The sequence below is a fragment of the Petaurus breviceps genome, unplaced genomic scaffold (assembly GCF_028583685.1).
Source record: "Petaurus breviceps papuanus isolate PSGF00001 unplaced genomic scaffold, PetGlider_PUasm1.0 90650, whole genome shotgun sequence".
Classification (NCBI taxonomy): Eukaryota; Metazoa; Chordata; class Mammalia; order Diprotodontia; family Petauridae; genus Petaurus; species Petaurus breviceps.
In genome coordinates, this window is record NW_027187299.1 from 3,490,525 (window position 1) to 3,512,167 (window position 21,643).

At 38.0% G+C, this 21,643-nt stretch overlaps 1 protein-coding gene across 1 annotated transcript in view; it reads left to right on the forward strand.

Moving 5' to 3' along the window:
- The window catches only part of PCNX2 (pecanex 2), a 395,419-nt gene that overhangs the window by 275,345 nt on the left and 98,431 nt on the right, over positions 1-21,643 (forward strand). The window contains exon 23 of the mRNA XM_069064863.1: positions 2,495-2,624. Coding sequence (XP_068920964.1) covers positions 2,495-2,624 — 130 coding nt within the window. The remainder of the gene's footprint in view (positions 1-2,494; positions 2,625-21,643) is intronic.

Sequence of the window (21,643 nt, forward strand, 5' to 3'; positions counted from 1 at the left end):
CCTCTTTTCTCTGTGATCCCTTCTCTGTACTCCAAAAGCCCCCTCTCCCAGATAAGAGCCACAATTGATTAGCTGCTTCTTTGGGGAAGTAGCTCTGATATCCTCAGCTTTTCCACATCTTGAAAAACAGAGCAGATGAAGAGAAATCTGAGGAGTGACCTCATAACTAACTGGCACCGTATAAAAGGAGATTACAGAAAAGATTAAGATCATTACCCATCAAGGAGAAAAAAATAGATTTAAATAATGCTATAAAGTACTTAACTAATATAGAAGAAAACTTTTTGATCACGGAGTGATTCAGCACAGGAATAGAATTATCAAAAGATAATTAGTAGAATCTGATTACCCAGAGATGTTCAGAAATAGGGTAAATGTTCATCCCTTTGGAATAATTAAGAAAAACAGTCAAATCAGGAGAGTAGAGAATGAGATGGCCCTCAAGTCTATATCTACAATGTTCTTATTTGTCCTTTGTTCTTAAAGAGGACCATGACATGAGGAAGGTGATGCCATGACTTGCAAGTGAATTGGATTTAAGTGAGGGAGGGCTATGAACAGTCACCAGTCTCACTTTCTCCTCCAGAGTCATCTGGGCCCAGTGGCCAGATACTGATCAGGATGACTGGAGATGGCCCGGGATGATTTTGGCCTTTTTTAAGCTAAGGTTTTTCCCAGGTCTCAGTTTTACTGAGCCAAATGCCATTCAGTGATTAAGGTTAGGTAAGAAATGAGGCAAAGAATAGCCCGTTTTACCTAATCAGAAAAATAAAATCTATCCCTCAGGGATTCTGACCAAAATAGAACCAATTTCTATTTACATTTGATCTGAACCCAAACAATAACCCATTGGGCTTGGCCTGGGACCTATTGTTGACCAATCAATGAAAGCCAGAGTGAATTGGGTTTGAGGCATGGTCCTTAAGAAAGAAATCTAGCCTGTAAACCCCAAGAAATTTTGCTAGATTTCAGTCATCAAAATTAATTTTCCTTCGGACAGAGTTCCCACAGATACAGGTATGATTCCCCATGTGGACAGAAGGAGAGGAGGGAAAGGAAGAAAGGAAGGAAGGAAGGAAGGAGGGAGGGAGGGAGAAAAGGAAGGAAGGAAGGAAAGAGGAAACTGTGTTGCCCAACTGGAACATAGAGTCTGTGGTGAAAGATTTAATCCCTACTGCTGGTCATGGTGGTGGTGGTGGCAACATGCTCATATTTTGTTTTCCCAGTGGCACGAGAGACAAAAAAAGCAACCTTTGGCCACATATCCTATGCCAGTGAAATCTGGGGAAGGGCATTAAAAGACCCTGAAATCTGAGTCAGTGTGAAGAGAGAACATGGCAACCTTCTACTTCCAGAAATCCACTCTAGATTCTGCTGTAGAATCCTGTGCACTCTAATTGCCCGAGAGTATAGGTGATCATTTTGAATTTATAAGGATTTAAGTAATTTGGCATTCTTTGGGATATCTGCTCTTTGTGATTACATTGTCCACTGCCTTCTGCCCCACTCAACATTCCTCTCACCTTTTGATCTTTCTAGCACTGTATCTGCCACCATGACAGTGACTGGTCAAAGGAGTACAGGCAAGGACAACAAGGGATAAGCCTATAGTGAAGGGGGTGACCAAAGTCAGGTCAAGCTGAGAAGAAATGGGGCCCAGGAAATGAGAACTTTACTTTTGGCTCTTCCTCAAGTACCTTCAAAACTATAGTATCATTGGAATAAGGAAATCCCAGAAGCTGGAGAGGTCAAATTTTCCCACTGTTCCACAGTAAGTTTGTATTAGAGGTAAAATTAGAACTCAGCTCTTCCTAGCTCCAAAGCTGACTTTCCATCCACCATACCAAAGTTGCTTCTGCCCACATGTTAGAGATCAGTGACTATGGTAAAGTTCTGCTCTTTTCAAGTTCCTGGTAGAGCAACTTGATACAAACTAAACAATGAATACTATACCAATAATACCAATTACTTATATATAGATATATTATTAGATATATAAATATATATGATAAATATATAAAAATCTATTTTTTAAACAAGGATACTGATGCAGAAAACAATGGTGTTCATTTATTTTGAGAAGTATAATTTACTTTTAATTATTTATAAAGCCCCTTAGTACTTTGGTAAATGTATCAAGAGTATATTTGGTAAAGCTAATGATGTCTTGGTAATAAGACACTACTTCTCTTCAGTCCTCAGATTCTAAATCTTTGCTGAGAAGCAGAATGAGACTTGGGATTTTTCTGAGAATTATTGGTCTTGCATATTAGGGAAATGAGAATTAGCAGGGTACTACTGAAAGTTTTATATCCCTATCTGTATACTTATTTAGAAAAAGGATTTGTTTATATCTTTCTTTTTTCTTTTTCTTCCCTTGAGCTGGGAGGTTTTAGGAGGAAGTGGGGAGATTGCAGATCAGGACTTACCCAAAGGAAAGTTTAATAGCAAAGTAATGAAATAATTTCCTTTTACCTTAACTTAACATCTTCAGACTCTGCCATGCTTTTCTTCCAAACTGTTGCCACTTCCATCTTTTCAACTCCGTTGAGTCCATTCCTGGGGAGTGTCATTTTCATCACTTCCTATGCCAGACCTGTCAAGTTTTGGGAGAAGAACTACAAGTAAGACCTTCATACTGATTCTGTGCTTTCTGCCTCTCTTTATATTGTTAGTGCTTTACACTGTGCCTGGCACACAGCAGATGCTTGATAAATGTTTATTGATTGACTCATTAACTACTACATAGGCCAGAAACTTTCTGAGGTCTCCAAAAAAAGGTCTGTGCCCTTTAATTTTATCAATTTGATTGGTGAATTTGTCGAATTGATCAGGGGCTTCCCTAGCTCAACCCCTCATACATAAAGAAAAATGTCTAATGATGGCTATTTTCCCTTTGTGACTGAGGAGTCTTTCTGGTTTCACAATGCTGGTTAATGTGGGACATAGCCAAGTACTTACCCACTGATGTGGTGTTTTGTTTCTTTTTTCAAGTCAGTGTTTTTGAGAGTGGTATTGTTTAGCTTTTTATATAAGGGTTGTGAACCCTTATATATTCTGTGAGAGTAACTCAATGTACTGGAATTCGTGAAACTTTGATGTGCTGACATTGTTCTATGTTTCTTTGATGCTGAAGCAATTAGGAACACTTATTGCTAAATATTGACAGTTGGCCTGGGAAAGGTTCTCATAAGTCAACTTTGTGTGTCACTATCTGTCCTGGGGGTTCATTTGGAATAATTCTTTCTTGGCAGATTCACATTTTTGTGAATCTGAAAAGGGGAAGGATATGAGAAAAATGGTTATTGGGGAGATTCAGATTTCCCCCTTTTCTTAATCTTCATGTCAAGACCTCAGTCTCTGAAGGTTGAGCTAATACTTCTCTACCCAGTCCCCACTGAGGTGGGTCAGTCATTTTGTTCTACTCAGCCTTGGGTGGGGCATAAATTCTTTGAGTAGTTTGACTGGGGGGAATTTAGAAGTGGATGACGTCATCAAAGTTCAGGTACAGCCCCCTCATCGTAATATTCATTCTCTCATTAACCATTAACCTGATCAGAGTTGATTGCTATCCTTTTGAATAATCCTCTTCTAAAAGAACATGTAAGGGGTGGCTAGGTGTCACAGGGAGTAGAGCACTGGCCCTGGAGTCAGGAGGACCTGATTTCAAATCTGATCTCAGGCACTTAACATTTACTAGCCGTGTGACCTTGGGCAAGTCATTTAACCCCAATTGCCCTGCATCCCCCCCTCCAAAAAAGGGAAAAATAATTTTAAAAGAAAAAATAGGGGCGGATAGGTGGCACAGTGAATAGAGCACTGGCCCTGGAGTCAGGAGGACCTCAGTTCAAATCCAGCCTCAGACACTTCACATACACACACACACACACACACACACACACACACACACACACAAACTAGCCATGTGATGTTGGGCAAGTCACTTAACCCCAATTGCCCTCCATAAAGAAAAAAGAAAAGAACATATAAGCCATGACTCCACTGCCATGATTGGCTTTGGTCTAAGAGATAGATGGTCAAATGACCATCATTTTATTAAAATGCTGGCATTATTAATAAAATGATTAAATTACCAAAAAATTATATCTCTCAAAACTTTTTAAATTCCACAGATATTTGTCCATAATGTCTTCTCTGCCTCCACATAAACATATATAGACTTCTTACACCAGAAAAAAAAAGCAGCTCTTTGCAGGAGATATTTTTTCCTTGGAAGAAAATCTTATGTTGCACTCAACATAGGGAGCACAACAGGAATTTTGTGTTTGCTATTTAATAATTATAATGATTTAATATCTTATAAAAAGAGCACTGAAAACTTCTGGTTAGGATGGTATGAAAATCATAGAGGAACCCAACTGTTCCGAATACACTGACAAATATTTAAAAAGGCACTAGACACAGCCATAATCAAGAACACAAGAGAGAAGCATCAGTCAGCCCTTCTATCCAGTGCCCACGAAGACGACCAGAATCCTACAAGCCCTGGGAGGCAGAAGACAGCACAAGTTCTGGTAATTTGTCAAAAGTCCACAGATATTCTGAGTCCCCACAATTAGTTCCTTTCCTCTGAGAGAACCTCCCATTTACTCTTTATGTGTCTTCAATGTCTTGTATGTTTATATGTCTTCAATATTTTTGCATGTTGTCTCCTTCATTAGAATGCAAGTTGCTTGAAGACAGGGATCCTGTTTTTTGCTGTTGTTTTGTACCCCCCCTGGACTTAATATTGTGCCTGGCACACAGTAAACATTTGATAAATACTTATGGAATAACTGAGACAGAATGGAGTGAATCCTGTTCTCTCATAAGATCTGAAGCATGTGAGTCTTCTAAGTAAGGATGTGCTAGAAGAGACAGGAATAATCATGATCTATGGTAATAGAGGTCTAAAGCCAGTAGAATCTTGGCCCTGACCTATCAGAGTTACAGTGGGACACATATTCAACAGGGTAGGACAGCGAATGCTTTGAAATACTTGAAGCCTCAGCAGGAGACAGATCCAACTCAATGTTTAGATGCATGTTCTAGGATCCCTTACAGAAAGTCTGAGCCCAGTATAATCCCAATATCTGATTGGAGTCATTAGGGTCACAGTAGGGAGAAGAATCTACTCCTGATTTGGGGTTGTACAAGCATAAGGAGACTGGAAACGCCTGAAGCCCATATCTGCTTTGGGTCACTAAGAGAGGCACAGAAGTCATGGCTTCCATCAGAGGGTGGGGCCTAATCTCAGACTACAAAGGCATCCAGACTACATAAGGGACAGGGCAAAACAAGCCCTGCCTATCCAGGTAAATGATGTGTGAAGGTGAATATAGATAAACCAAAAAATAATTATTCTAAATAAACCCCTACCATAGCTAATGACACAAAAAGCTGACTTATGAAATAATCTTTCCCAGGCCTCCTGTCATGGCTATACTTCCTATTGATTATCAGCCAGTAACACCACTTACCTCTGTTTACTGAGATGGTATAATAACAGTTGGTACAAAATATTTTCCCTCCAAAGCCTGATTCATAGTCTCACATAAGTACACAGAGTCCAGTGTATGAGTAGGATTAAATTTAGGGTGTATTAACAATGAAGCAAACTTGGAGAGAACCTGTGGGATCAAAGGGTAAATTCCCAGCTCCTGGTTATTTCTTGAATCCATAACCAGAATTCTTTTCAGGTTTAAGGGTTACACACCTTAAGGTTACTTCCACTATTGAGTCACTTTCATTGTGCATTTTTCTGCTCTTGGTTGAATATGTCTCCTATTCATCCAGTTTTCCTATAACTTTTTTTTTTTACTTTTTGGAGGGGGGAAGTCAGGGTAATTGGGGTTAAGTGACTTGCCCAAGGTCACATTGCTAGTAAGTGTTAAGTATCTGAGGTCAAATTTGAACTCAGGTCCTCCTGACTTCAGGACCAGTGCTCTATTCACTGCACCACCTAACCACCCCCTATCCAGTTTTTCTAGTGACATGGTCAAAAGTAGGGAGCAGAGGGTAGCACTCTCTGTGGTGTTCACTCCTCCCACCTCTTCTTACTCTCTGGTACAGCTGTAAGAGTCTATCCCCTTATTATGGTCCTGAGCCTGGAAACTCCTAACGCTTGATTGCTTCTCTGTCAGATTGAGTTACCGCTGAAATTCCTCCCCTATTTAAACCTTCCCAGAGACATGCTCAGCTTGCTTGGTTTAGTCAATCAAATTAGTCCTTTCATGACCCAAAGAGATTCATACCTTATGAGGGATCAAAGTAACATACATTTAAGACTCCCTCATGCCCTTATCCTTATTATATTATATTAAGGGGGGGGGGGGGGGAGAAGAGGAATGTGTAACCTTGTCCCTGACATTTTCTTTTACCACCTCCTTCTTCTTTATACTGAAGGGCCAAGAGATGTAAGAATATAAGATGGAAGGAAACACACAATTAATAATCATAACCATGCATGTGAAGGGATGGAAATATTGTAAAATGCAATAGGGAAGCTTCAAAAGGCTTAAGAACTCTGGTCCATGTAAAGACTAATCACAACTTGAGCAAAATGATGATGAAGCATGCTTCCCACCTCTTGGCAAGGAGGTGAAGGACTAGAGGTTCAGAATGAGGCATTTCTTTTCAGACACAGCCAATGTGTACCTTTGTTTGGCATGGCTGTACTTATCTTTATAGGGGCTCTTATTTTTGTATTTATTTTTGGTGAGTTGAAGGGTGAAGTGGGGGTGGGTAGTGATAGTGATGCCATATAAAGAAGAAAATAAAGAAGAGAGCATCAATGAAACATTTTTAAAATAAACAGAAAAAAACAGAAGGAGGTTCAGAAGGGGACACAGACAAGACAGATACTGCTGTTACTATGATATTTTAATATGTACACTACAAACAAGTATTTTAGTAGAGATTAATCATTCCATCTATAATCATCTTTTTCTCTTTGCACATGGAAATTTTCTTGTTTGCTGATATTTGTCAAATACATAATTTTTTTTTTAAGTTACAAGAGGAAAAAAAAAGGAAAAGAAAGATTTGGTATCAAAAGACCTAGATTTGAATCCCAGATTTCTACTTCTTGCTGTGAGTATGACTTTGGACCAGTCCCTTAAATTTTCTTAGAGTTGTACCAAAAAACAAATTTAGATACATAGATATATGGATAGATAGATAGATAGACCGACAGACAGACAGATAGATAGATGATAGATAGATGATAGATAGATAGATAGATGTTTGTTTATTTTTGAAAGGTCCCTTCAATCTCTAAATTCTCACAAAAAAATTCTTATAAAATCTCAGAGTTCTAAGGGTCTTCAGACGTCACATATTCCAACTTAGATCTGAACAGGAATCCTTCCTATGGCATCTTCAGTCAGCATCAATCTTCCCTCTGCTTGATGAATTCCAGCCCAGGAAAACTAGTTACCCCTCAAGGCCTCTGTTTCCACTTCTGAGCAGTTCTAATTGTCAAGAAGTTTTGTTTTTGTCTTTGCTTGTTTGTTTTTTGTGTGTTTTTTTCCTGTTTATCAAGCTGAAGTTTCCTTCTCAGAAACTTTCACTTATTGTAGGTGGCCTGCCTGCCCTTGGGAGTCAAGTAGAATAAGATAAACTGATTCAAATGATAGCCTCAAAATGCTTGAAGGTGCCTCAACTCTCTCTTCTCCAAACTAAGCCTCCTTAAGCATTAACTGATATTCAAACTGGCATGATGTCTAATTTCCTCAATAGCATGATTGCCCATCACTAGATATGTGCCAGCTTGTCAATGCCCCTCCTTCAGATGCCCTTAAAACAGTCCTCCAGATCTGATTTGATCAGGCGGCAATCTCTTTGTCACCACATCTCTGTTATTTTACGTGTGTTTCTTCAGCGCTACTGATTAGCTCCCTTGGCTCTTACTATGTATTTGTTGAGTCCTTTAAGATGTTTACCCTCTTTGTGATCCCATTTGGGGTCTTCTTGTCAAAGAAAATGGAGTGATTTGCCATCTGCTTCACCAGCTCATTTTATAGATGAGAAAAACGAGGTAAATAGGGTTAAGTGACTTGCCTAGGGTCATACCTCGTAAGAGTCTGGGGCCAAATTTGAACTCAGGAAGATGAGTTTTCCTGACTGCAGGCTCAGCACTCTAGCCACTGCACCACTCTCTCATTAAGTATACAGTCCAATAAAACAGTGCTGTGATAATAAATTTTTAACAATTGGCTCCCCAAAAACGCACACCATATTTTAAAGTTTAATCTTTATTATTAACATTCTATCCATCGCTTTTTAATGTTTTTTTTTTGAGGAGGGAAGGTAAGGCAATTGGGGTTAAGTGACTTGCCCAAGGTCACACAGCTAGTAAGTGTGTCAAGTGTTTAAGGCTAAATTTGAATTCAGGTCCTCCTGACTCCAGGCCTGGTGCTCTATTCACTGCTCCACCTAGTTGCCCTTATCCATTACTTTTTAAAAATCAAGATGAGCAGTATCAAATTCAAATAAAAACAGGGGCCACTGAACTTTACATATGCAGGCCATATATTGACTTAGAAAAATATATATTAATATATTTTTTTGTTTTCTCAGATTTTTATTTATTTTGTTAAATATTTCCCAATTATATTTTAATCGGTTTCAGGCCACACTTGAGAATGTTGTGGGTCATATGCAACTTTTGGACTGTTTAATACCTCTGGTCTAGATAATCAACAATATAATAAATCAAGCCCTGATTTGTACCATTTGCTGATTTTCACGGTATAAATACTCCTACCAAAAATTCAACCATCAGTCTTGAGAGTCAGTAAGAGATGGCTCCAGCATATCCCCATAAAACTTCCAGATATTTTTCACATGGACTATTCCAGCCATAACTCCTCTATCTTATATTTATGTGATTGCTTCCTTGAACCATTGCTATGATGTTTGTCATTCCTCTCAGGAAACAGAGCCAAGGGAAATAGTTTGTCTGAACTTGGTGTTTTGAATATGTTGAGATCAAATACTCTCAAACTATCTCTTAAAATCTTTTGCATTTGAAACTGTGAAGTTTAAAACATACTTTTCGTATACGTATTATTTCTTTGTACCATTGTAACAGACAAAGTAGGGAGTTGGTATGATCCCTGTTCTTCAATAAGAGAATGAGCTCAAGAGAGACTATCGACTTGCCAGTAAGTGGCAAAGTTGCTTTTGAACCCAGATCTAATATTCTGTCATCCTTTGATTCTATAATTGATGTCCAGTGTCCTTTGCACTGTACCACCCTGCCTTTTTCCTAGGCTTATTCCAATACAGCAACTGAAGGTGCTTGGCACATAGTTATGGAAATATGAGAAAGAAAAAAAGGAGACAGTTCAACAACCTAAAAAAAGTCATTCTGATGATCCATGGTTATAAGAGCTTCTTAACCATTATTAGAGCTAGCAGAAATTCTGGGGAAGAAAAAAAAACAACTTGATGAACCAGTTTTTTTAAAGCAATTGGGGTTAAGTAACTTGCTCAAGGTTACACGGCCAGTTATTATTTCTGGGTGTGGTGCTGAGTATCTGAGCCCGGATTTGATCCAGGTCATCTCGACACTGGAGCCGGTGCTCTTACTCGCTGAGCCACCTGGCCACCCCATGAACCAGTTTTAACAGGTCCTTAGTGCAAAGGGATAATTAGTAGCTCATGTATCTACAATAGTAGATCAGTTCCATAGCTTATTTTAGCCCCATTAGCCACGGTGGCTGTGATAGCACATGTAAATCATGTTCTTCTTTGGATGCTTGATGTGTCTGCATTTTGGAAAGCTCTGACACTTAACAGTTTGCCCATTATCTATCCCATAAGTCAAAGATAAGTTAAGAGATCTGTGTTTTCATGCTTCTTCCACTGAAAAGTTTATGTTAACATGAAACCCAAGTCATTTATGACGTTTCTTTGCTTGAAAGCAGCTGTTCCAGGCATTAATTCCTGTCATCATATGTCAAACATTATTCATCCATGATGTCATGATGACAATATATTAAGGGGAGCCCTCTATAATGATATCATCAATGGAAAGAAACCTCCAAACTGAGATAATATTAATATTATATTGAGAAGATCAAAGGAATGAGTAATTTTTTATTCCAATATATTTAACCAGTGAGGAACAGTGAAAATAGTGACAGGTTTGCAATTAGAGGACCTGGATTCAAATCCAATTTTATAACTTGCTGACTATGTAGTCTTGAGTAAGTAAGTCATTTCATCACTCTGATCCTCAGTTTCCTTATCTGTAAAATGAGGGTATTGGTCTGTGACTTCTGTGGGTGCTTCCAGCTTTAAATCTATGATCTTGTAAATCTTCATCCACTGCCAGAAGACAGTGCCATACATAGTCTGTAATAATCTCTGATACCAAAGTAGTCCTTCTTCTTGTTCAGTCATTTCAGTAATTTCTGAATCTTCTTGACCCCATTTGGGGTTTTCTTGGCAAAAAATAGTAGAGAAAAAAATAGTAGAGAAGATTGGCATTTCCTTCTCCAGCTCATGTGACAGATAAGGCAAAAAAAGCTAAGTGATTTTCCCAGGGTCACACAGCTAACAAGTGTCTTAGGTCAGATTTGAACTCAGGAAGATGAGTCTTCTTGACTCCAGGCCCTACATTCTATTCACTGTACCACATAGCTGCCTTTCTTACTTAAATCTACTTTTATTTTTCCTTGTTCACTAAAATATTAATAAAATTTATGAAGTCAAACAATGAAGAAAGGACATCCACAGTGGCTTAATTTTTAAACCACCTTAGGAGAAAATCATTTTAGAAGACTTCGTAGAACTCTGAAAATCATTCTTTTGTGCAATTGCAAAGATGGTTATGGGAAAAGTTCTAATTTTTCACAGTTCTACTTTAGGGATAATGGAAAATAGGGGCAAGAGCAAAAAGAAACTCCAGCAAAATAATCTGTATCCCAAAAAAGCTATGACTATAAAGGATCATGATATAAGCCCTGAATCTGAGCCAGAATTGAGGGCTCTCTCCTCCTCTCCTTTCCACAGCCCCATCATAAACTAACTGTGTGAGAGCAAAGTAGAGAACAACATGTCTACCTCCCATCCAGGAGAACTTAATCCCTACTTCTTCCAACCAGTTTAGAACTCTATCAGGAGAAGGGCTTAGATTCATTGACCCTATCCAAAATAGGAGAAGGCAGAGCCTGGCCCAAGGAGAGTCCTAGACCAGAATAGTGTTGGGGGCAAATCCCATAAACCATTAAAATTGCAGCTTTGCTACCTCACCTAGGATTCTAGAAGAGAACAAGGCACAGAGACTTGTAATTTAGGTCATGTTGTTATATTTATTATGATTATTCATTACAGGGCTCTAGTGTATAATTTCTGGTGGGCACTTCACCATGAGCACTAAATATCCTTAAAATTATTTATGCTATATTTTATTTTTTCCAGGAATATTTTGTAGTCCTATCTATACAGGTCTTGAGAATACCTTGGTAGTATAACAAGCAGATATTTTATGCGTTTCATTTAATAATTATTTTGAGTGGGACTTTCTATTATTGGGTTTTTCTTTTACTCTATAATAATGCTTTTTTTTTATTTTTGTGGATCTTTATTTATTCTACCATTTATTGAAGTCATTGAGGGTCTCAATTAGTATTTTTTCTGAGTTTTTAGGATTCTCTAAATAAGACATTATGTCATCACTGTAGCAGCAAGCACCCAGCATACCCAGGGTGGTTGCATACACAGGTTCTCAGATTTGCTTTTCTAAAGGAAAGCAACTCAAAATGGGTTAACAATCTTGCTTTAATCAAACATATGTCATTTACCTAGTTCAGGGGAAAAAGGTCAGCACCCCAAACTTCAGAGAATACAAACAAGTTACAAGCAGACAACAAATACAGAGAAAGATCAGCAGAGAGGCTTCCAACTGTCTGACCATTACATCCATACCTAGTCAGTTACCAGAGAGGGAAGCACCAACATCTGGGTTTTCAAAGCCAGGGAACTCAACAGCTGCCCAGAATCTCATCAGGTCAAATCACATAACTCTTCCCAAAGTGAGCCCCAAAACAAAATCTCACATGAGGGTATATATAGCCTTCTCCTGGCTCAGAAAATGTCACAACCCTCTTGACCCACTGCCCAATCACAAATTATCAAGGTGTGGGCATTCCTGAAAAACAAGCCTCCCACCACAGGCTCCAGGTGACCACATTCAGCCTATTAGGGGGCAGAGTATATTTTCGAATCAGGAAAGGTTCTCAGAGTCACTTAAGCCTATAAAAGGGCCTAGGGGCAGGAAAGATTTTAAATTCCCATTCCCATAACAATCACCAAATAGGGAGAGTGTTCTCTCCACTTAACCTTCTATAAGCCTTTAATTTATTTCTCTTATCTTAGTTTAATTGCTAATATTTATATAACTAGGTTAAATGAGAGTAGGGAAGAGGGGCATCTTTTCTTTACTCCTATATTTATTTGTAAAGCTTCTCCATTTCACATAATGCTAGTTTTTAGTTTTAGGTAGATAGCTTTTTTCATATTAAAAAGGTCCATTTATACCTCTGTTTGGTAGAATTTTATGCTATTTTTAAATATAGAAGTTATCTTACAATAATTAATAAATATTGATGCAAAAGTATAGAATTGTATATATCTATATATTTGTACTTATTCCAGAAATGCAAAGATGATTCAACATTGAGAAAACTATAAACAAAATTTACCATGAACAAAAAATGATAAAAATTATGTAACATAAAAAGCATTTAGAAAAATACAGGACTCATTTATGCTTTAAAAAAAAAAGAATAAGCAGAAATTTTCTTTTTATTATACTGGTATATCATGTGTTAATATTCCGTATTAGAATAAAGAATGTAATGTTTTAATATGACAATATTTACATAAAACCAAGAAATAGAAGCCTTTTCACTGTAAGTAAAACGAAAAGGAAAATAAGGATATTTCTTGTCACTGCTATTATTTGCAACATTCTAAAAACACTAGCTATAACAATAAAACTTTGTTTTAAATTAAATCAAAGAGGAGAGCATACACGAGGAATAGGAAAACATGATCTTGCAGATGATATAATGGTTTACTTAGAGAATTCTAGAGATTCAATAGAAAAAATAAATGGTAAGTTCAGTAAGTAGCAACATATAAAATAAGCCCATGAAAATTATCAACTTTTTTGTGTATTACAAAACCCAGAGGAGATAAAAAAGAAATTTGTAGACTTATTATGCTGCCCATATATTAGTAATGATCAAAACTTTTTGGTACTAGTTAAAAATAGATAAATAGAATAGAGAAACAAGGAAGGAATCATAGTGGTCTAATGTTTGATAAACCTAATGATAGCAATTACTCGGATAAAGATTCACTATTCAATGAAACTTAGGGAAAAACTGGAAAACAGTATGACAGAAATGAGTTTTAGACCCATATCTAATAGATAACACATTAAACATATTTTATATAATATCATATATAACACATTAATATATTATAATATTTAACACATTATACCTTATAATACATAACACATTAAATAATATGTAATGTGTATAACACATTTATACATATAAAACATAAAATATATAACACAGTATATAATATATAACACATTAAACCTTAAATGAATACATGGCCCTAAATATAAACAAAAAATCATAAATACATTAAAGGAGAATAGAAAGAAGTACTTTACACATCTATGGCTAGAGGTAAATTCTTAACTAAAGAAAGAATAGTGATTGCAAAAAATTCAACAAGTAATTTTGATTACATAAAATTGAAAATACTTTGCACAAACAAAAACAGTACAACTAGAGTGAGAAGTCATTAATTTGGGAAAATACCTTTGCAGCAAATATCTCTGATAAAGTTCTTATATCTGAAATATGTAGGGAAATGATACAAAAGCAAGAACTATTCTACAAAATATAAAAAGACTTGAAAAAAGTATTTTTTTCCAAACAAAAAATACTATCAACAACTATGAATATTCTAAATCAACCAATCAGTGGCTTCTCTATAGCCTCTGTTACTATTGATCACCATCCTCTTCTTCATATGCTCTTCTTTCCATTTTCCATGATAACCGTCCTCTCCTGCTTCTCCTGTTACCTCTATGAATATTACGTCTCATTATCTTTTGATGGCTCTTTATCCAGGTCACATTCTCTAACCATGAGTGTCCTGTAGGGCTCTGTCCTAGACCCTTTTCTATTCTCCCTCATATTATTTCACTTGGTGATCTTGTCAGCTCCCATATATTCATTATTTCTATCAATTTACTCTATGCTGATGATTCTCAAATCTATTTATCTAACCCAGACCTCTCAACTGACCTCCAGTTTCACATTTTCGGCTGCCTATTAGATATCTTGACCTGGATGTCCTTTAAACACATTAAATTCAATATGTCCAAAACTGAACTCATTATCTTTCCTTGAAAACCCACTCCTCTTCCAGACTTCCTTATTACTGTCAAGGGTACCACAATCCCTCCCAGTCACCTAGGCTCACAACCTAAGTGTTATCCTTGATTCCTCACTCTCTCTTACCACCCTATATCCAGTCTGTTACCAAGACCTGTCAATTTTACCTTCTTAAGGAGTGAAACCAAGATGGTGAAGTAAAAGAAAGAACTTTCTTGAACTGCCACTCCAACCACCTCCAGTGCCTATAAAAAAAAAATGACTCTAAACAAATTTTACAGCTACAGAACCCACAAAGTGAAACAAATCTCCCACTGAAGGCAGCCTGGAAAGTGGACAGAAAGGGTCTATCATACTGGGATGGGAGCTGAGCACAGTCACACATGAGCCACGCTGGCCCAGAACTGGGGCAGCCCCAACCACCTGCCCAGAACAGCCAGAGAAGATTTCAGGAGAGTGAATCACAAGCAGCTATGGCATTTTCCAGATTTCTCAACCCATAAAATACAAAGAGAAAGTAAAAGATCAGTGAGGAAATCTGTTAATCCAGGGTAAGAGAAGAGTGTGGTCAGGGCCCTGCCCCCAGAGTGAAAGGTGGTGGCACCACAGTGGCTGCAATTGATGCTGTGGGGCTGCCTTCAGAGCCCCTGGCCTGCAGATCATAGGCGGACCAAGGGACCATTCAGAGGGTAATCGCTCTTGCTTTGACCTACTTAGATCTGTGTCACAGTCTTGGATGGTGGTCCTGGGATGAGGAACACCAGTGTGCCATAGCTTGTGGTATTTGTAGAGAGGGCACCCTCCTCATAGCTCTGACAACTGCAAAAACCACAGCAATTTGGGACACATGTCTCTCCCCTCTGGAAGCAGAGTTCTACCATGGCAAAGAGCTCAAAAGTCAAGTAATTGGCTGACAAGATAAGCAAACAGAGAAAGCACAATCAGACTATAGAATCTTTTTTTGAGGACAAAGAGAATCAAAACACGGAACCAGAAGAATACAACAAAGTCAAAACTCCTGCACCAAAAGCTTCCAAGAAAAATATGAGCTGGTCGCAGGCCATATTGAAGCTCAAGAAGGATTTTGAAAATCAAGTAAAAGAAGTAGAGGAAAAATTGGGAAGAGAAATGAGAATAATACAAGAAAAATCATGAAAAGCAAGTCAACAGTCTGACTGAAGAAAATAATACCTTAAAAATAGACTAAATCAAATGGCAAAAGAGACCCAAAAACCAATGAGAAGAATGCCTCTAAAAACAGAATTTTCCAGATGGAAAAGGAATTTCAAAAACTCACTGAAGAGAATAATTCCTTCAAAATTAGATTAGAGGAAATGGAAACTACTGACTTTATAAGAAATCAAAATACTATAAAACAAATCCAGACAAATGAAAAAATAGAAGGCAATGTGAAATACCTCATTGGAAAAATCACTGACATGGAAAATAGATGCAAGAGAGATCATTTAAAAATTATTGGACTACCTGAAAGCCTTAATCAAAAAAAGAGGCTATAAATCATCCTTCAAGAAATTCTCAAGGAAAATCACCCTGATATTCTAGAGCCAGAGGGCAAAATAGAAATTGAAAGAATTCACAGATCACCTCTTGGAAAAGATCCCAAAAAGGAAACTCCTAGGAATATTATAGCCAAATTCCAGAGTTCCCAGGTAAAGGAGAAAATATTACAATCAGCCAGGAAAAAAACAATTTGAGAATTGTGGAAACACAATCGGGATAACACAAGATCTAGCAGCTTCTACATTAAGGGATCAAGGGGCTTGGAATATGATATTCTGGAGGTCAAAGGAGCTAGGATTAAAACCAAGAATCAGCTACCCAACAAAACTGAGTATAATGCTTCAGGGGGAAATATGGTCATTCAATGAAATAGAAGATTTTCAAGCATTCTTGATGGAAAAACCATAGCTGAACAGAAAATTTTATTTTCAAATACAAGAAGCAAGAGAAGCTTGAGAAGGTAAACAGGAAAAAGAAGTCACAAGGAACTTATTAAAGTTGAACTATTTACATTCCTACATGGAAAGACAATAACTGCAACTCATAAGACTTTTCTCAGTGTGTGGATAGTTGAAGGGAATATATATGTGTGTGTGTATATATGTATACACACACACACACATATATGTATAGGAGGGTGTAGCGGCAAGCACCTCAAGCATCCTCAGGATTTGCTGCCAATACAGGTTCTTGGATCTGCTTTGTTAAAGGAAAGCAACTCAAAATGGGTTAACAAGCTTACTTTAATCAGTCAGACATATATAGTTTACCTTGTTCAGGGGAAAGAGGTCAGCACCCCGAACTTCAAAGCATACAGGCAGAATTATCAAGACAGAAACAGATCAAGTAGACAGATTTCCAAACTGTCCAACCAATACATCCATACCAAATCAGCATCTGGGTTTTTCAAAGCTGGGGGGGCCCTGGACAACGGCTTCCCAGAATACAGATCAAATCACAGAACACTTCTCAAAGTGAGCCCCCAAAACAAAGCTACACATCAGGGCTTATATAACCTTCTCCTGGCTCAGAGAATGTAACAACCTTATTGACTCACTGGCCAATCAAGAAGTATCTACTGAAAAACAAGCCTCCCACCCCAGGCTTCAGATGCACTTTAGCCTAGGGGCAAGGAAGATCTTCCAAATTTGCATTCCCATTACAGAGGGTGCATGTGTATATAAATATATATGTGAGTGTATGTATATGTGTGTACATGTATACATAGACAGAGGGCACAGGATGAGTTGAATATGAAGGGATGATATCTAAAAAATAAAATTAAGAGGTGAGAGAGGAATATATGGGAGAAGGAGAAAGGGAGAGATAGAATAGGGTAAATTATCTCATATAAAAGAGGCAAGAGAAGTCTGTTACAATGGAGGGGAAGAGCAGGAAGTTGAAAGGGAATGGGTCAACCTTACTCTCATGGAATTTGGCTTAAGGAGGGAATAACATACACACTCAATTGGATATCTTACCCTACAGAAAAGTAGGGGGGAAGGGGACAAGAGGGGAGATGATAGAAGAGAGGGCAGATTGGGGGAGAGGGTAGTTAGAAGCACCCATTTTTGAAAAGGGACAGGGTCAAAGTAGAAAATAGAATAAGTGGGGGGCAGGATAGGATGGAGGGAAATATAGTTAGTCTTTCACAATATGATTACTATGGAAATGTTTTGTGTAACTACACATGTACAACCTATATTGAATTGCTTGTCTTCCCAGTGAGGGTGGGTGAGGATGGAAGAAGAAAAAGAATCTGGAAATCAAAGTTTTAAAAACAAATGTTAAAAAATTGTTTTTTACATGCAACTGGGAAATAAGATATACAGGCACTGGGATATAGAAATTCATCTTGCCCTAATAGAAAGTTAGGGGGTGGGAGGATGGAGAATATAAGAGAGAACAGATTTAGGGCAGGGGTATTCAGTAAGCTTGCTATCTTGGGGTGGAGGTAGGGGAAGGGGGGAGATTTGTAACACAAAATCTCGTGTGAATGAAAATTGAAAACTAAAAATAAATAAATTGGAAAAAAGAGAAAAGAAACAGCAAAAAAAATTACCTTCTTAAGATGTCTCACATATACCTCTTTATCTCTCTGATCTTGCCCTACTCTGGTGCAAGCCCTCATCACTTCCTACCTGTGCTATTGCAGTAACCTGCTGGTGGATCTGCCTGACATACATCTTTCCCCTCTCTATTCCATTCTTCACTCAACTGCCAAAGGAAGATTACTTCCTACAGCACTGGTCTGACCATGCCCCATGTCCCATGTTCTCACTCAGTGAAGTCCAGAAGCTCCCTATCACCTCCAGGATCAAGTGTAAAATGTTCTGTTTTGCATTCATAAGCTGACTTTCTCCCTACCTTTCTAGTATTCTTATGCCTTACATCCCATTATGATACAGGGATGCTGTCCTCCTTGCCACTCCTTAAATAAGACTTTACAGCTCTCAACTCCTAGCATTTTCAAAGTGCTCTTGCTTGTTCACCTGTACCTTCTGGCTTCCTTCAGCTCCTAACTAAAATCTTACCTTCTACACAAAATCTTTCCCAAACCTTCTTAATTATTGTGTCTGTCCTCAGTTGATTACTTCCCTTTCATCATGTTTATAGCTTCTTTGAACATAGTGGTTGTAAAGCCAAGCACAAGCAGCTCTCCTGAGGATTGCTGCTATGAATAGATTTAAGGTTCCCATAGAATACTATATTGAACTCTGTTTTTTCAGTAATTAAGTAAAGCAAATCATTCACAACAATATAACATGACAACTTATTACTAAGGTGGCCACATAGTCTTAAACAAAAGATATCATTCAGTAAGTCACAATCTCCTTTATAAACATAAAGTACCTATCTAAAGTCTTTCATCTTGATTGGGTACTGGCTTCCAATCATCCTTAGCTCAATCATCCTTAAGGAGTAATCATCCTTAAGGGATAGTAGAAAGTACAAAGGTCTTCTACCCCTAGGTCACAGTAAGTCATAATCTTGTCAGTCAGCACTAAGTACCCAAGGTCCTTTCATCTTGACTGGAGGCTGACTTCCAAACTCCATGGCTTCTCTTCCAAGCTCCTAACTCTTGCCTGAATTTACAGGTAGGCAGCTCTCTGCTCCTGTTCCATATTGAAGCTCACAGTAACTAGTTCACTCCAAGTCCTTCGCAGTTTCTTTTTATGGAAAGATGAAGCTTAACAGATCCACAGCAATATTCATACACATTAAGCTTAGCAGAGTTACAATGATATTTACACTTTTTGCCAGCACTATCATCTCAGTTCACTTTCTGACAAAGTAACACAAACCAACAGATAAAGCTTCTGTCTGAGAAATCAAACACAAATCAGCAGTAAAGTCCCAGGACTTCTGTAAACAGCAGTAAAAGTTCTCTCTCAGGGCTTCTGAATCAGCAGTAAAGTCCTCTTCCAGGGCTTCTGGATCATCAGTAAAGTCCTCTTTTGGAACTTGTGTCTAAAAACAGACAAGGCTTTTGTCTTACAGATCAACAGAGTGCTACAGAGTAATGACACCACAAGCATTCTCAATCTCAGTTTTACTCTGTCCCAGCTCATGCTCAAGATTTTATATGCTCTCAGGAGAAATGTGTACACAATTATAGACACAACATATGTGTGACAACCACCTTTGATAGACTGGCCTCTTCTCAGCAATGCAGTGTTATAAGTCAATCCCAAAAGACTCATGATGGAGAGAGATATCTACATCCAGAGAAAGAACTAGAAAGAACTGAGTTTGAATCCAGATCAAAGCAACGTACCAGATCTTTTTCTCTTTCTTATTTGGTTTTGTTTCCTCTTTCCCATTTTTCATTACATCTGATACAATTTGTCTTTATAACCTGACTAATGTCTAATGTGAAAGTATTTGCAGATCCTATACTGGATTGTATGCCATCGGGGGGGGGGGGTGAGAGAGAGAAAAAATTTGAAACTCAAGGAATTGGGGAATTGAATCTTGTAAACTAAAAGTAAACAAACAAATTAATAAAGACCAAAAAAATTAGTTTTAATTTTATATTCTCTGCTCCTTCCTGTTACATCCTTCCAGGTCTGTCCTTTGGCAAGTTCCTCCCACTGTGGGATTCACAGTTTCTGTGAGACTCAAAGACACTAGAACAGCTGGAACAAGGAGCCAAGTACTCCTTTCCTTGCCACTGCAGTGGCTTAAATGTTGTCTCCCCCACCAGACTGTGCCCTCCTTGAGAGCAGATGGTTTTATTTACTTTTCTTTGTATCTGCAGAAGTTTGCAGAATGCCTAACATGAGCTAGGCCCTCGTATATTTATCAGTTGACTGACTGAAAGGCTTCCCTTCCACTCAAAGGCATTGCCCTCCACTCAAAACATTTCCTGGGCTCCTAATTCCTTTCCTTAAAAATTCAAGTTTCTAACAGGAAAAGAACCATATGCTGAGAAACTCTGAACAGAAAGAGGTCAAACAAATTGGCACACAAATTTTTAGCTACTGTGATATTATTAACAGGGGAGCACAGTCCTTCAATAGTTATATACTAAGGGGCGGCCAGGTAGCACAGCGAGTAGGAGCACCGGCTCCAGTGTTGAGAGGACCTGGAGATCGAGTCCCGGGCTCAGACACTTAGCACCCACCCAGAAACACCTGGCCGTGTAACCTTGAGCAAGTTACTTAACCCCAATTGCTTAGGGGCGGCCAGGTGGCTCAGCGAGTAAGAGCACCGGCTCCAGTGTCTGGATGACCTGGATCAAATCTGGGCTCAGATACTCAGCACCACACCGAGAAATAATAACTGGCCGTGTAACCTTGAGCAAGTTACTTAACCCCGATTGCTTTAAAAAAAAAAGTTATATACTATCCTTAGGCTACAAATATATTAATCCTCTGACAAAATCAGTTGAACACAAGTCATAAGCTGCCTTTTCAATCAATAAATCAATAAGCAGGGGTGGCTAGGTGGTGCAGTAAGAGTGCCTGCCGGGCCGGGAGGACCTAGGATTGGTTCTGGCCTCAGATACTTAATACCCACACAAAATAACTAGCCATGTAACCTTGGGCAAGTTACTTAACCCCCTTGTTTTAAAAAAAAAATCAATCAATCAATAAACATCTATTAGGCATCTTTCATGTGTTAACACCATGCTAGATACTGGAGCTACATAAACTAAAATGAAACACTCCTAGTCATCAAGAAGGTTATATTCTACTATGCTAGGCATATGTATATGTGTAAGTACATACAAAATGCAAATATGTGCAAAATATATACAAAATAAATTAATCACTAACAATAAGTGAAAGGCAAATTGAAATAACTCTGAGGTTTTACAGCACATCACAACCAGAAGAATAGCAAAGAAGACAAAAATACAAAAATGGCAAATGTTGTAACAGATGTGAGAAGATATGCATACTAATATACTGACTGTTAATTTAGCTATGAATTGGTCCAACCGTTCATGAAAATAGTTTGGAATTCTACCCCCCAGATGGCACAAAAGTGAGCATGTCTTTGACCTAGTAATAGCAACAATATGTAGATGGAGATAGACACAAATACTTATATATTAATATATGTATACATATGTATTACAAGCATACACACATACCTACGTGCACACACACACACACACACACACACACACACACATATATATATATATATATATATATATATATATATGTATATGAAAT